The 17,908-nt window shown below is 42.0% G+C and overlaps 1 protein-coding gene across 2 annotated transcripts in view; it reads right to left on the bottom strand.

Moving 5' to 3' along the window:
• The window catches only part of zc3h18 (zinc finger CCCH-type containing 18), a 318,015-nt gene that overhangs the window by 76,194 nt on the left and 223,913 nt on the right, over positions 1-17,908 (bottom strand). For both annotated transcript variants that reach the window (XM_063067274.1, XM_063067273.1), the window contains 2 exons: positions 12,490-12,678; positions 711-848 (listed from right to left, as the gene is read on the bottom strand). In XM_063067274.1, coding sequence (XP_062923344.1) covers positions 711-848; positions 12,490-12,678 — 327 coding nt within the window. The remainder of the gene's footprint in view (positions 1-710; positions 849-12,489; positions 12,679-17,908) is intronic.

The raw sequence follows: 17,908 nt of genomic DNA, 5'->3' as shown, positions 1-17,908 counted from the left end.
TGCCACAGCTAATGAAGGCAAGGATGCCATATATTTTCTTTTTCACCCTATCTAGTTGCGTTGCACTTTCAGGAACTTTGATCTAATGATCCCTCTGTACATCAGTGCTATTAAAGGTCTTATCATTTACTGTACACTTTCCTCTTACATTTGACCTCTAAAGTACAACACCTCATAACATGCCTGGAATAAAGTCCACCTGCTATTTCTCTGCCCATATCTGCAACTGATATATATCCTGCTGAATCCTTTAGTAGCCTTCATTACTACTGACATCGCAACCAATTTTTATGTCATCTGCAAGTTTACTAATCATCCCATCCACACTTTTGCCCAATCACAAAGGCTCCAGCACTGACCCTTGTGAAGATCGCTGGTCACTACACTCCAGTCCGAATAACGATCCTCCACCACTATCCTGTCTTGTATGTCTAAGCCAATTCTGAATCTGATCTACCAAGCCACCACAGATCTCATGCCACCTTAATGATTGAAATGTTAATAACCAAAATGTTGCTTGCTTAAAGACTTCCCCAAAGCTTGCATTACTGACCTACTTTTTCACTAATTCTTCAAAATCAACCTAATACCTCCAAGTAATTTTAGGGATCAATGAAGAGAATGGAAAAAAAGGAATTTGTTGAAATCCAAAATCTGGACCAACAAACTGATGCCAGTAAACACTGCTCAAGAGTTTAATTGATGCCCACCTTGATCTGCTGCCAGAGTATGAGCTATGCCTGGAGGAATGGCTGGAATACGAGCTGTAAGAAGATGATCTCGAATGTGATCTTGATTGCGACCTGGATGACCCAGATCCTGAATATGAAGAAGAACGAGATGAAGACCTGAAAAAGATTTTAAAAGGCAACTGCTTACTTCAATCATAACACAGTGAAATACATTAAATTGCAGATGGCAGCATGACCCCAAAACATCTCACACCCGTGCCAAGATTAGATCCCTGTCAAAACAATAACTGCACATTAATGATTTCATAACGAAAGGTCAAGTAGCTTCATGCTATGCAAAGGAGAACTGTAGAAGTCAGAATTTATTGTAGCTTATCACTTACACCTATAAAAGTTATTTTAAGGTCTGCTTGTATATATTCAAATTGACACAATATTTTTGAAGGGCATTCTACTCTCTATCTGTTGAACCATTTCTGCTTATCTGGGTAGACACATTTCATTTTTTGAAGCCTGGATAAGACAGACAGCTGACAATCACGAGACATTCATAACCCATTGGAGCACACAAGAGCTGATTGCCGCTTAACTTAAGGGGAAAATCTAGGGCCTGCTGCCTTGAAGACTCAACACACATCCCATGTTCACCCCAGTGAACTCCCCAAGTTTAGCCATTTAAAGTCATACAGTTATACAGCATGGAACCAGACCCTTTGGCACAATTCATCCATGCCAACTGAATTGTCTTCCAGAGCCATTTGCCCCATATTCCTCTGAATGATTCCAATCAATGCAGCCTTAGAATAGAGGGACATCCATTTACAGCAGCCATGAGAGGAAATTTCTTTAGCCAGAGTGCGGTTTGTGGAATTTATTGCCAAAGACAGCTGCGGAGGTCAAGTCAATGGGTATACTTAAGTGGAGGCTGATAAGTTCTTGATTAGCCAGGGTGTCAAAGGTTATGGGGAGAAGACAGGAGAATGGGGTTGAGAAGGATAACAAATCAGCCATGATGGAATGGCAGAGCAGACTCGATGGGCTGTAGAGGCTAATTACGCTGCTATGGTCTTAATGTGAGGTTCACAATTTTTTTTTAATATAAATAGGGTAGGTAGTTATCCACGAATGTAGTAATGGTATAAATGGCTGGAAATAGAACCAGGTAAGTTTAAAGGGTTAAGAGGAAAGATGCTCTGGAAGCTTTGACAGGGGAAAGTCAAGCTGGGAGAAGAGGACAGAGAGTTATTCAGGAACAAGTGGAATGCAATTGTTATCCACAATAAACCACATATTTTAGCACAGATGCAGCAACCTAAAGAATCCTGAAAGCCATTTCATAGCTTTAGTGACTCTTCAACTTCTGCTGTATCTTGAGCATAAATAAAAATGACAGGGTGAATGTCAACTATGAATGTCCATGCTTTCAGATTTAGCTCCTCCAGCCAATCTTACTTGCAAACACTTGAGTTGACTGTACAGCACCCTAATGTGGCAGTTAGACATACAAAAGGTCAACAGGAGAGAGCTCTATCACTGAATCCATGGTCATGTTATTATACATTACACATTGGTCCAGGCAGATAGGGCTCATCACCTCTGGTTGGCAGTTCATCTAGAGCCTGCTCTGCTATTCCATTATGGCTGATTTATTATCCCTCTCAACCACATTTTCCTGCCTTCTACCCATAATCTTCAATATCCTCACTAATCAATAATCTATCAACCTCTGCTTTAAATACACCTAATGACAGCCTCCACAGCTGTTTGTGGCAACAAATTCTATAGATTCACCACTCTTCGGATAAAGAAATTCCTCCTCATCTCTGTTCTAAGTGGATGCTCCTCTATTCCAAGGCTGTGCCCTCTGGCCCTGGACTCCCCCACTACAGCAAACATCCTCTCCACATCCACTCTATCTATGCCTTTCAATGTTCAATAGATTTCAGTGAGATCTCCCCCTCAAACTCCAGTGAGTACAGGCCCATAGCCATTAAAACAGTCCTAATATTTTAACCATTTCATTCCTGGGAAGTTTTTGGACCCTTCCTTTGGATCCTCTCCAATGTCAGCACATCTTTTTATTAGATAAGGGGCCCAAAACTGCTCACAATACTCCATGTCATCTGACCAAGGCTTTATAAAGCCTCAGTATTATATCCTTGCTTTATATTCTATTCCTCTCAACATGAATGCTAACATTGCATTTGTCCTCCATACTAACTCAATCTACAAATTAACTTTAGAGAATCCTGCAAGAAAACTCCCAAGTCCCTTTGCTCCTCTGATTTTTCAGCTTTCTCCATTTAGAAAATAGTTTAAGCTTTTATTCCTTCTATCAAAGTGCATGACCATAGACTTCTCAATATTATATTCCATTTGTCAATTCTTTGTCTATTCCCGCAATCTATGTACTTCTGCAGACTACCTGCATCCTCAACACTAACTATCCCTCCAATTATCTTCATATCGTCCAAGGCTTAGCCACTAAGCCATCAATTCTGTCATCTAACTCGTTGACATATAGTGTGAAATGAATCAGTCCCAACACAGACCCCTGCAGGACACCACTAGTCACCAGCAGCCAACCAGAAAAGGTTCCATTTATTCCCACTCTTTGCCTCGTGCCAGTCAGCCAACCTTCTATCCATGCTGGTATCTCTTCTGTAATACCATGGGCTCTTATCTTGTTTAGTAGCAACATATGTGGCACCTTGTTAAAGGTTTTCTGAAACGATGTCACTGATTCTCCTTTGTCTATCCTGCCTGTTATATCTTCAAAATATTCCATCATCCTCTCAATACCTCCTTGTGTAATTGGATCCTTGATTTTCTCACTTGCAGACCCAATTCAGTTTGGATTGGCAACAAGATCTCCTCCATGATCTCCATCAGCACAGATGCACCTGAAGGCTGTGTGCTTAGCTCCCTGCTCTACTCACTTTACACTTATGATACTGTGGCTAAGCACGGTTCCAATGCCATATTCGAGTCTGCGTACAACATCACTGTCATAGACGGAATCAAAGGTGATGATAAATCAGCATACAGGAGGGAGATTGAAAATTTGGCTGAATGGTGACATAACAACAACCTCTTACTTAATGTCAGCAAGACCAAGAAGCTGATTATTGACTGCAGGAGAAGAAAACGGAGGTCCATGAGCCAGTCCTCATCAGAGGATCAAAGATGGAGAGAGTCGGCAACTTTAAAAGAATGGCACTGTAGCGTAGTGGTTAGCACAACCCTTTATAGTACTTGCGACCTGGGTTCAATTCCTGCTGCTGTTCCATAAGGAGTTTGTACATTCTCACCACGACCACATGGGTTTCTCCCAGGTGCTCTGGTTTCCACCTACTGTCCAAAGATGTACCAGGTGGTTTGTTAATTGATCATTGTAAACTGTCCTGTGATTAGGCTAGGATTAAATTGGGGGACTGCAAGGTGGCGTGGCTCAAAGGGCCTACTCCGCGCTGTATCACAATAAATAAATTAATTAAATCCTCATTGTTTTTATTTCAGGCAGCTTCTATTTCCTTAGGAGTCTGTGAAGATTCAGCATGACATCTAAAACTCTAACAAACTTTTATACATGTATAATGGAGAGTATATTGACTGGCTGCACCATAGCCTAGTATGGAAACACCAATGCCCTTAATCACAAAATCCTTCAAAAAGTAGTGAATACAGTCCAGTCCATCATGGGTAAAGCCCTCCCCAAGATTGAGCGCATCTACATGAAACACTGTTGCACAAAAGCAGCATCCATTATCAGGGGCCCCCATCACCCAGGACATGCTCTCTTCTCACTGCTGCCATCAGGAAGGTGATACAGGAGTCTCAGAACTCACAACAACAGGTTCAGGAAAAGTTTTTTACCCCTTTACCATCAGGCTCTTGAACCAAAGGAGATAACTTTACTCACTTCACTCGCTCCATCATTGAAATGCTCCCACAACCTATGGACTCACTTTCAAGGCCTCTTCATCTCAGGCTGTTGATATTATTTATTTATTGATTTATTTATTATTTCTTTCACTTTGTATTGGAACAGACTGTTGTCTTTTACACACTGGTTGAATGCCCAAGTTGGTGAGTCTTTCATTTATTCTATTATGGCTATTATACTATGATGGATTTATTGAGTATCCCTGCAAGAAAATGAACCTCAGGGTTCATATTGTGACACACATGTACTTTGAACTATTTCTAAGGTAGCCATGCTGACTTCAGCTTATTTTATCACGTGCCTCTGGGACCACAAAGGTATGGTTAAGGGAGGTAGAGAAGTACTTATAGGGGGCTTTAAATGGTGGACTAGACAATATTCAGGATTCACCAACTTCATCCAGTCTTGTGTGGATGAGTGTGTGCCTTCGATAACATATTGGACATACCCAAGAAGCTGCAGCTGAACCAGGATTCACAGTCCGCTGAGGGCTAGATCTGTGGCATTCAAGACCTGTGATCTCGAATTCCAGGTACAACATACAGAAGGCTATTCTATGAGCAAAAAGGCAATTCCAAATTAAGTTACAGATGGAACTGGATGCATGCCAACTCTGGCAGGGTTTGCAGGCCATTACTGCCTACAAGACAAAACCTAATATCAAGAATGGCTGTGATGCTTCACCCTCAGATGAGTGCAATGCCTTTCAACAACACTTTGAAAAGGAAAATAAAATTACACCTGTGAATCCCTGTGATCTTTGTCTATGAGGCTAATGTCAGAACATCTTTCATGAGGATGAACCTTCGTAAGGCGTCAGGCCCTGATGGTGTACCTGGAAGGGCGCTGTGCCAGCCAGCTGGTGAGAGTGTTCATGGATCTCCTCAGCCTCTCACTGCTGCAGCTGGAAGCTCCCACCTACTTCAAAAGGGTGACAATTATACCAGTGCCCAAGAACAGCAGGGTGAGCTGCCTCAATGACTGTCACCTACTGGCATTCATATCTACTGTGATGAAGTGCTTTGAGAGGTTAGTCATGGCCAGAATAACTCCTGTCTACAGCGAGCACCTGGAACTGCTGTAATCTCACTGGCTCTTTGCTTGATCTTGGATCACCTGGACAATAGTAATATCCACGTCAGAACACGGTCCATTGATTATGGGTCAGCAATCAGCACAATCATAACTTCAGTACAAATAAGCAAGCTCTAAAAGCTGGGCCTCTAATACCACCCTCTGCATCTATATCTTTGACTTCCTCATCAGTGACCACAGTCTGTACGGATCGGAAATAACACCCTCCCACCCCCTGCTGACAATTAACACCAGCACATCACAAGGATACGTGCTTAGCCCACTGCTCTACTCTCTCTACACCCATGATTGTGTGGCTAAGTACAGCTGAAACACCATCTATAAATTTACCAATGACAAAACTATTGTTGACTGAATTTTAGATGGTGACGAAGAGGCATACATAGATCAGCTGTTTGAGTGGTTTTGCAACAACTACTTTGCATGCAACATCAGTAAGACCAAGGAATTGATTTTGGATTTTAGGAAGAGGAAGTCGGGAGAATGCACACCAGTCCACATCACAGGGTCTGCAGTGGAAAAGATGAGCAGTTTTAAGTTCATGGGTGTAAATGTCTCTGAAGATCTATCCTACGCCCAATATGTGAGAGACAGATGCAGAGATGTAGTCACCCGAAGTTGCAGGAGGCAGGAAGAAAGTACCTTGGCGTCTGTCAGGAGAGGGAAAGGGAATGGCAGTCAGTTTTGAGTACCCCCATGGCCATTCCCCTCAATAATAAGTATACTGCTTTGGATACTGTTAGGAGTTGGAGAGAGAGGAGATGATGACCTAGCAGGGGAAGCCACAGTGGCCAGGTCTCTGGCTCTGTGGCTCAGAGGGGAAGTGGGGAGAAGAGGAATGTAGTAGAGAAAAGAGATTCTATAATTAGACGAGCAGACAGCAGATACAATGGATGTGAAAGAGACACCTGGATGGTATGTTGCCTCCCAGGTATCAAGGTCAGGGATGTCATGGATTGGGTCCGCAACATTTTGCAGGGATAAGGGTGAACAGCTGGAAGTTGTGGTGCATATTATTACCAATGACATATATAGGAAAAAGGATGAGGTTCAGAAGAGAGAATATGGGCAGTTAGGCAAAACTGAAAAGCAAGACTTCCAGGATAATAATCCCTGGATTGCTGCCTGTGTCACGTGCCATTGAAGGTAAGAATAGGATGATTTGGCAGATGAATGTGTGGCTGAGGAAACTGTGTGGGGGCAGAGGTTCATATTTCTGGATTATTGTGATTGCTTCTGGGGAAGTTATGACCTGTACAAAAGGGACAGCTTACACCTGAACCTGAGGGGAACCGATATCCTGACGGGCAGGTTTGCTAAAGCTGCTGGGGAGGGTTTAAAAACACAAACATGAGGAATTCTGCAGATGCTGGAAATTCAAGCAACACACATCAAAGTTGCTGGTGAACGCAGCAGACCAGGCTCGGCTTGAAACGTCGACTATATCTCTTCCTAGAGATGCTGCCTGGCCTGCTGCGTTCACTAGCAACTTTGATGTGGGGAGGGTTTAAACTAACTTGGCAGGGGAATAGGAACTGAAGAGATAGGGATAAGGGTGAGGCAGTTGTTATACAAGTAGACGCAGTGTGTAGTGCTGTGAGGAAGGACGGGCAGATGATTGGGCACAATTGCAGTCGGTGGGATGATTTAAAGTGTAACAGCTAATACAGAACTGAAGGTTTTATAAATAAATGCACACAGTATATGGAATAAGGTAGGTGATCTTGTAGTGTAGTTAAGAGATTGGTAGGTATGATGTTCTGAAATCTCTGAGTCACGGCTGAAGAAAGATCACAGTTGGGAGCTTAACGTCCAAGGATACACATTGCATTGAAAGGACAGGCAGGTTAGGCAGAGGGGGTGGCGTTGATCTATTGGTAAAAAAATGAAGTCAAATCATTAGAAAGACGTGACATAGGATTGGAAGGTGTAGAGTCCTTGTGGGTAGACTTAAGAAACTGCAAAGGTAAAGACACCCCGATGAGGGTTGTATACAGGCATCCAAACAGTAGTCCGGATGTGAGTTACAATGGGAGATAGAAAAGTCATGTAAAAGAACAATGCTGCGATAGTCATGGGGAAATTCAATACGTAAGAGATTGGGAAAATACGGTTGGTGCTGGATTACAAAGAATGGGATTTGTAGAATGCCTATGAGATGGCTTTTTAGAGCAGCCTGTGGTTGAGCTCATTAGGAGAGCCACAATTCTGGATTGGATGTTATGTAATGACCCAGATTCGATTAGGAGGCATTGATCATCTATATACAGGAGCACATTCCTTTATCCGAAATTCTGAAATCCAAAAAGCTCCGAAAACCGAAGTTTTTTTTTGCCAACAGCTGACGTCACTCAGGTGTGACGTGGCAGCACTAGCAGAGGCCGCCAGACGTCAGTTGTGGCTCAGTGCCCGTACTGGTTACACATGCATTTGCTGTTCGCTGATATTTTGTGTTCACTATTGACTTTGTGTTTAATTTCACTGTGAAATTAAATTTCACTGTGGACAGCCTAATTATGCCGTGTGGAAAGAGAAGGGAGACATTATGGTCAAGAGATAACGCTAAACGTCGTCGGGAAGCAGCAAGGAGAGGGAGAGAACAAAAATTGGATGAGGCCAGGGCTGCACGACTCCAGGACCAAAGAGTCAGGACAAAAAAGATGAGAGAAGAAGAGTTAGAGGAGAGGCATGCACGTCTCCAAAATGACAACAATAGGCACAGAAGAAGGAGAGAACAAGAATCGGATCAGGCCAGGGCCACACGACTCCAGGATCAGGGAGAAAGAACAAATGGTAGAAGAGATGAAGGGACAAAGGATGAAAGGGCTGCGCGTCTCCAGAATGACAAAAACAGGCAGAGAAGGAGACAGGAAGAGACAGAGGAGAAAAGGAAAGATCAACTCGAGAATATGCAGCAAAGACTACCCTATTGAATAATGAGCAAAGAGAAGTATATGAATATGTGCGGGACTGCCTGGAAAGGAATCTCTCTTCAATGATTTTCATTGATGCACCAGGAGGAACGGGCAAGACATTTATCATCAACTTGATCCTGGCTAAAGTTAGGGGAGGTGGAGGTGTTGCTGTTGCTGTAGCATCATCAGGTATTGCAGCAACATTGATGCCTGGCAGTAGGACAGCGCATTCAAGGTTCAAAATACCCCTCAAAGTCAATGAAGATGCCCTTTGTAACATCGATAAAAACACCAATACTGCAAAGTTACTCCAAAATGCAAGGCTTATTGTCTGGGATGAGTGCCCCATGATTAGGAGGGAGAGCTTTGAAGCCGTGGACCAGACTCTTTGTGATGTATGCAGCAAGAATGAGGCCTTCGGGGGTATCTTAACCATTTGCTGTGACGATTTCCGTCAGTTTCTAGCAGTTATGAAATGCGGAAATGATGCTGATGTGGAGAATTCATGCATAAAAAAATCCTACTTACGGAGAAGCTTCATCAAGTTCCAATTGAAGAGAAACATGCAACTGAGTGAGGGAGAAGGACGATCTTCTGAGTTCTTATTGGATGTTGGAGAAGGCAAGATTGAGAAAAGTGAAAATGATGAAATCAAATTACCTGAAGATATGATTCTGCCAGCAAAAACTATGGAAGAATGCATCGATTTCATCTATCTGACATTCGACAATCCTGCAGAACTGTTCTCGAAGAATTCTACCTTGGTTCCTCTCAATGAAATGATGCGAAAAATAAACTTCACATGCATTAGATGCTTCCCTGGAATCATGAAAGAGTACTGTTCCTTCAATGCCGTAAGTGAAGGAGCTAACGCCACTCATTTTCCAACAGAATTCCTTGATTCGCTCAAACTCTCTGGATTGCCACTACATAAGCTGGAATTGAAGAGGGAATCTCCCATCATTTCAATGAGGAACTTGGATCCACCAAGTTTTGCAATGGAATGCAAATGATGGTGGAAGAACTGCACGACAATCTCATTGTAGCAAAGATAAATATTGGTGCATTCAAAAATGACATTGTCATGATCCCAAGAATTACTCTCAATTTATCAGAAGGGGAAGATGTCCCTTTTCAGCGGAGCCAGTTCCCGATACAGTCAAGCTTTGCTATGACTATACATAAGGTGCAAGGCCAAACCATGGAGAATGTGTTGATTTATCTGGAGAATCCGGTATTTCCAGCATGGTCAGCTGTATGTGGCTTTAAGCCAGGGAAAAAGAAATGAAAACATTAGAGTATTCTTGAAGGGTGGCAGATCAACCGGAAATGTTGTCATCAAAAGTGTCCTTTGTTAAACGAGGAGGAGCTATATTTGTCTTGCTACGCATCTTTCTTCTTTAATAAACTGAATCTTTGTTCTTTAATTTCCGAAGCACATCACATCAGACTGCACTAGCTTCCTCTCAAAAGGTGCCCCAACAGGTCACCCGGTTGCCTAGTAATATGATAAAATTCACCCTGCAGTTTGAAGAGAAGCTAAAATCTGAAATAGTATTACAGTGAAGTAAAGGGAATAATGGCAGAGCAGCAATGGCTGGAGTTTCTAAGGGCAATTCAGAAGGTGCAGGATGGATACATCTGAAAGAAGTGTTCTAAAGGGAGGATGAGGCAACTGTAGCTGACAAGGGAGGTCAAAGAAAGCAAAAGAGAGGGCATACCACATAGCAATATTGTGCGAAGGTAGAGAACTGGGAAGCTTTTAAAAAACAGAAGGAGGCAACTAAAAAGAGAAAAGATGAAATATGAAGGGAAACTAGCTTTTCATATAAAAGAGAGCACCATCTTTTTTTCCAGATTATATTAACAGTAAAAGAGAGATAAGAGTGGACATCCAACCGCTGGAAAATGATCTGGGAGAGGTAGCTATGGGGGACAAAGAAATGGCTGATGAACTTATAATATTTTGCATCAGTCCTCACTGTGGAAGACACTGGTAGAATATCAGAAATGCGAGTTTCATTGCTGTTACTAAGGAGAAGGTGCTTGGGAAGTTGAAAAGCCTGAAGGTTGATAAGTCACCTTGACAAATGAACTTCACCCTAGGGTTCTGAAAGAAGCGGCTGAAGAGAACTGTACAGGCATTAGTAATAATCTTTCAAGAATCGCTAAGTTCTTAAATGGTTCCCGAGGACTGGATAATTGCAAATGTCACACCACTCTTTAAGAAGGGTGAGAGGCAGAAGAAAAGAAATTATAGGTGAATTAGCCTGACTTCAGTAGTTGGCAAGATGTTGCAGTCCATTATTAAGGATGAGGTTTCAGGGTACTTGGAAGCACATAATAAAATAGGACACATTCGGCATGGTTTTCTGAAGGGGAAATCTTGCCTGACAAATCTGTTGGAATTTTTTAGGAAATAATAAGCAGGATAGAAAAAGGAAAGCCAGTGGATGTTGTTTATTTGGATTTTCCGAAGATCTTTCACAAGGCGCCACACATGAGGCTGCTTAGCAAAATAAGAGCCCGTGGTATTACAGGAAAGGTACTAGCATGGATAGAAGATTGGCTGACTGGCAGGAGGCAAAGAGTGGGAATAAAGGGGGGCATTACTAATTTGCTGCCGGTGACTAGTGGTATGCTGCTGGGGTCAAGGTTGGGACCGCTTCTTTTCACTGTGTACGTCAATTATTTGGATGAAGGAATTGATGTATTTGTGGCAAAGTTTGCTTATGCTATGAAGATAGGTGGAGAGGCAGGCAGTGTTGAGGAAGCAGGGTATCTGAGACAGATTGGGGAATGGGCAAATAACGTGCAAATGGAATACAATGTAGAGAAGTTCATGGCCACGTACTTTGGCACAAGGAATAAAGAAGTGGACTATTATCTAAATGGAAGAAAATTCAAAATCAGAGGTGCAGAGGGACTTGTGAATACTTGTGCAGGATTCTCTAAAGGTCAACTTGCAATTTGAGTTAGCAGTAAGGAAAGTAAATGTGATGTTGGCATTCACTTCAAGAGAACTAGAATATAAAAGCTGGGATGTAATTCTGAGGCGTTATAAGGCATTAGTCAGACCACACTTGGAGTATCATGAGCAGATTTAGGTCCTTTATCTAAAAAAAAGATGTGCTGGCATTGGAGAGGGTTCACAGGATGTTCATGAGAAGTGTGGTTGATGGCTCCGGGCCTGTACTCACTCGACATTAGAAGCATGAAGGGAAATCTCACTGAAAGCTATTGAATATTGAAAGCTCTGGACAGTAGATGTGGAGAGGACGTTTCCTATCATGGGGTATGTCTGCAACCAGAGAGCACAGTCACAGAATTGAGAGACGTTCACTTAAAACAGAGAAGAGGAAAAACTTCTTTAGCCAGAGGGTGGTGAATCTGTGGAATTCATTGCCATGGACAACTGAGCAGGCCAAGTCTTCGGATAAATTTGAAGTGGAGATTGATAGGTTCTTTGATTAATTAGCGTGTCAAAGGCTACGTGAAGAAGGCAGGAGAATGAGGCTGAAAGGGATGATGGATCGCCCATTAGGAACAGTGGAGCAGACTCAGTGAGCTGAACGGCCTAATTCTGCTCCTATGTCTATATTTCATTAGGCATTTGAGGCAATTTGTTACGTCACCTGAGACTAGCAGATTTCTACAGATTTTCTCGTGGAGAGTAGCTAACAGTTCTGCATCACTGTCTGGTACGGATCAGCAAAAGCTGCAGAAAGTTGCAAACTCACCCAGCTCTTTCTTAGTGTAAGTTGTTTTTAAAAATCATGTACTGCCGCTGAAAAACAACAAATTCCATGACATGTGCCTGTAATATTAAACCTGATTCTACCTTGACGAGCCAGACACTGAAACGGATGAACCAGATGTTCTTCTTCGCTTGCGTCCACGTCCTGGCGATGCTGTTGAAACTGGCCTTTTTTTGGGTGACTTGGATCGGCGCCAGGGATCTTTCCATTCGTCTGCCCGTTTCACTGTTGTCAGTGGAAGAGCTTCTTTCTTGGGTGTTTCTGCTTGTCGGCTAAAAAAAGACATTAGAATTAGTATTTCGATCATAGCTTTACACCTCTTACCACTGCTAGACACTTAGAGGTTATATATTTCAGATCTTGGACCCTTCAGAGTTCCAAGGAAGTGTCAGAAACCTAGTATTAAAGTTTTTCTCTTTCCACAGAAGCTGTCTGACCTGGTGAATTTTCTCAGCAGTTATTGTTATTTCCATTTTCAGAAATCTGGAGTTTTAAAAAATATATTTATTTGAAGGATCCCACCCACCCTGTTGGTCCCACTCCCATTGGGGAAGAGGCTAGGTATCTATTTATCTATGTAAATAAGCTATCTTGTGTATTTATATTTATTGTGTTTTTATCATTGTTTTCTTTATCTTGTGTTTTTTTTGTGCTGCTTTGGATCTGGAGTAACAATTATTTCATGATATTAAACAATCTTGAATCTTGACTATCCTTTTAGACCTCCTTCCTTGTTATCAAGGAATGCTGGTACTTACTAGGAATATATTATTGGAAGAATGCAATTAAGCTACAGCGAATGCAGAAAACAATCACAAGGGTGTTGCCTGGACAGGAGGTGGGTAAGAAGAGAAATCAGATGGCTGGAATTGTTTTCTCTGGAGCAAAGGAGGCTGAGGGGTGATATGATAGAGGTACAAAAATTCTGAGAAGAAAAAGAAAATAGTTAGGGTATGTAGCTAGAATCTGTTTCCTTTGACAGGAGTGCCCAATACCACAGGTTGAAGGTGAGAGGGAAGAGATTTAAAGGGGATTTGAGGGGGTAATTCACCCCCAACACACACAGCCTTTGACACCTACAATAAGCTGAGAGAGGTGGTGGCAGAGGCAGAAACAGTGGAGAATTTTAAGCAGCATGTGGACAGTGTTTGAATGGAAAAAGTATTAAGCAGGAGATCCCAACCTTTTGGCTATGAACCAATATCACTAAACTAAGGAGTCTGTGGACCCCAAGCATAGAGGGACGATGCAGGGTGGTGGGATTATTTATTTTTTAAAATTTTGTTTGGAGATACAGTGCGGAACAGGCCCCTCCAGCCCTTCAAACTGCACCGCCCAGCAACCCACCAATTTAACCCTCGTTTAATTACAGGACAATTTAAAATGGCCAATTAACCAGTATGCCTTTGGAATGTGGGAGGAAACCAGAGTACCTGGAAGAAACTCATGCACACATGGGAGGGATGTACAAACTTGCTTGCAGAAGACACTGGAACTGAACGCTGACGGCCTAAGCTGTAACAGCATCATGTTAACCACTACATTAACATCGTGTGCGACAGTAGATGTATATGATGGCTGGCATAGATGCAGCGGGCTGAAGTATCTGTTTCTATGCCATACAGCTTTATGCCTCCAAATCAGGGGTTCCCAACCTTCTTTATGCTATGGATCCCTACCATTAACCATGGGGTCCGTGGACCCCGGGTTGGGAACCCCTGCTCTACATTGTGCAAAGCTTGTGTGGAAGATTCCATTCTGAGATTCCATTCAGTGTAGAGTACTGGTTTCTAGCTGTACAATATATACTTAGTGGCTGTCAGGATGGGCTATCAAAAGGAGTTCAATTCTGTTCATCCTCCAGGTAAGATGTAGAATACCTGATTTTCAGCCCCAATTGAAAATAGTTATTTTAAGTGGAGAATTAAATGACATTATAAAACTTCTGTCATAGAGTAGGGTGGTGGTAAATTAGCTGGTGCTAACACCTATTATGACTATTGAGACACCACCCTCAGACACCTGGATGTCTATAACTCTTCCTTGCTACGTCAAACTGTTGCACATTTACCTGAAAAGCCTGAAGGTAGAAAGCGGGAAGATTAATTAACCTCAGATATTTTTTTAAAATCTTGATTGTTATGTAGTTATGCTTCCATGATTAAGGAGAATATGATTGGAGCCAAGCAGAGAAGAGAAAGCTGGATAAACACTAACCACTAAATAGTACACTTCAATCTAAACCAACAACTGGGATGAGTTACTGGGGACAGGCATTTTTGCAGCATGTTGTTTGCTAAAGTCTTTAACCTTTTCTCCCGGGGACCATAGTGAATAATGAAATATTTTATTAAGTACTAAATCACTGCCAAACAAACAATGCTGTAACATCTGCGCGCAGGTCGCATTACAAAGCATCAAAAGTCACTACTGAGTGGCATTACACCAAAGACTGTGATAAAGTGCCTTCTGCAAACTTTAAAAAACAGGCACCTAGCCTTGGGACCTGCAAAGTAAAGGTAATTAGTCAAAAAACATATAAAAGTTTGGTCACAAATCAAACGGGTTGGAGATTTCTGAATTCTAACGTTCTAGATGTCCAATTACAAGTCCTTCAACTGAACGAAAGAAAAACCTATTTCCCCGAAAACCGTGATGCAATGAGAGATCACAGGGATTAATTTATTATCTATTTATCACCATCATAAATAATTTGCCTGAACAGCCATTGCAATGCAAGAAAGAAGTCAGAAATGTGCACCATGGTAAATTATTTCACTGCCCAACCAACAGCAAACGATGCATTTCATTCCGACGCAAACAGTAAAGGCAACAATGAAATACTTCTAGCAACACACATCAAAGTTGCTGGTGAACGCAGCAGGTCAGGCAGCACCTATAGGAAGAGGTACAGTCGATGATTCGGGCCGAGACCCTTCGCCAGGACCAACCGAAAGAAGAGCCTACACACACAAAACGCTGGCAGAAAAACTGAAACATCTGCAGAATCTCGTGTTCAGGTATTTCTGACATGCACTCTACACAAGACTGTGTCGATGAGATACAGCCTAGTACCAGGCCACTTCAGGCCAATGAGCCTGTGCCAGCCAATTACACTCATGTGACCAATTAACCTACTGAGCCATACTTCTTTGCAATTTGGGAAGAAATCAGAGCCCTTGGAGGAAATTTATGTGTGCACGGGGAAAATGTGCAAACTACTTACAGACAGCAGCAGATTTGCAACTCAGAGTTTTAAGTGTTCTGAACAGTGAGATAGACTTAAGGAACAGGAGCAACACAGACTTAGCTGAGCTATGCAATTGGAATGGAGAAGCCATAGCTGTCCTAGTATACTAGGATTTTAGGGAGAATGAAGGAGGACGACAAAATTTAACCTACTCTGCACGAGAACCAACCCATCAAACCCCATCCCTATAAGACCTGATTGTGTCACTGCACAGGATTGGAAAAAGCTGAAGAAAGTTGTAAACTCAAGTCTGCTCCATCGTGGGCACCAGCATTCCGCACCCCCCCCCCCACAGCATCCAGGACACCTTCAAAAGGTGATGCCTCAAAAAGAAGCATCCATCATTACAGACACCTATTACCCAGGACATGTGCCTTCTCATTGGCGCTATGAAGCAGGAGTTACAAGAGCCTAAACAGACACTCAACATTTTAGAAACAGCTTCTTCCCCTCCACCATCAGATAACACATGTACTCTGTTCAAAATATATATTTATTTTGTTTCTTTTTTTTTGCAGTCTTTTTTGCATAACACACACATATATAAAAACAAATTTCACAACATATGCCAGTGATATCAAATCTGATTCAGGCTCTGTGTGTCAGGTTACGAACAGACTGCAAGAAATCAGTTGGGTTTGGCTTGGATTAAGGCAAACCTATGTCAATCAGGCCAAGCAACACACATAAAAGTTGCTGGTGAACGCAGCAGGCCAGGCAGCATCTCTAGGAAGAGGTACAGTGGACGTTTCGGGCCAAGGCCCTTTGTCAGGACTAACTGAAAGAAGCGCTAGTAAGAGATTTGAAAGTCACTGAAAGAAGAGATAGTAAGAGATTTTCAAATCTCTTACTAGCTCCTCTTTCAGTTAGTCCTGATGAAGTGTCTCGGCCCGAAACATCGACTGTACCTCTTCCTAGAGATGCTGCCTGGTCTGCTGCGTTCACCAGCAACTTTTATGTGTGCTGCTTGAAATTCCAGCATCTGCAGATTTCCTCGTGTTTGTGTCAATGAGGCCAAGTACATTGTAGGAGCAGGGAGATCTGTTGACTCCTTGCTTAGATTGTTTGATTTATAGTGATTTTATGTCGGGTTCGAACAAACAGATGTCAATTCTGCTATGTAGTGAGACAAGAAAAGCAAGACTGGAGGGATTGAGGGGTGATGTAGGCAGCAGTTTTCAGTTGCATTTTGATATGTAACTAAACAATTTAACACAGTGGATTCCAGTTAATTGGACCATTGGTTAATCAGGACAGCCACTATTTGAGACAACTCTTAAAGGAACAAAAACAAATTGAGAAAAGAGCTGGGATTCCCTTAGTTTATTTTGGACACTATATCACTTAATTGGGAGGAAACTGTTGCTGAACAGTTTCTAACCAGCATCAGCTGTTATGGTGGTTAGACAGGACACAGTGCTTAGAGCAAACAGTTTTTAAATAGTGTCAGTTGTGTGTTTATGTTCAAAAAGTAGTGATTATTTTGTCACTGTCTGTTGGCAAAAAATAAGCAGTAAGACAATTCAGAACAGTTTTGCTCACTATGGTTTCAAGCATTCAGGCTTTGAGATTCCATAAACGGCTGGGAATGAAAATAAAACAATTTTACAACTTTCACAAGTTAGGAACTATGAAGAATTGGAGAATGTAATCATTGAAAGCATTGTTTGAATGCAGTCCATGATATGCATTAGGTGTCAACTCTAATTTTGTTCATTTACAGTCAATCAAAAAAACATGGCAGTGTACACTGGATGAATTCCTCAGTCGATAACTATTCTACTAATACACAGTTTTATAGTACTGTAGTAGCATTGACTAAAACTACTAATTTATTCTGCATTTAATTAAAATACATAATTTGTTATTCAGTTAGCCAGTAGTTTGTCTTTTTTTAAAACTTAAAAACCTACTTCCATGAAGCTTCGGCTAATTGGGGCGGTTGCATAATTAGGCAAAATGTACTGGTCCCGAAGTGTCCTAATTATCCAGGCCCTCTGTATATAGAAAATGTCAAGAATTATTTGAGCAAATGTGAGATGCCACACTTTAGGTGATCAAATGTAAGAGGAAAAACTTGCACTGAGTTCAAGAGCTGGGAAGTTATGTTACAGCTATACCCAACTTGGATTAGACTGCAATTTTGTTTGCCCATTACAGCAAGCATGTGGAGCCTTAGAAAGGGTGCAGAGGAGGTTTACCAAGATGCTGCCAAGATTAAAAGGTATAAGCTATAAGGAGAGATTGGACAA

This window comes from Mobula hypostoma, chromosome 14 (assembly GCF_963921235.1).
Source record: "Mobula hypostoma chromosome 14, sMobHyp1.1, whole genome shotgun sequence".
NCBI classification, from domain to species: domain Eukaryota; kingdom Metazoa; phylum Chordata; class Chondrichthyes; order Myliobatiformes; family Myliobatidae; genus Mobula; species Mobula hypostoma.
This window is presented reverse-complemented; position numbering and strand designations above follow the sequence as displayed.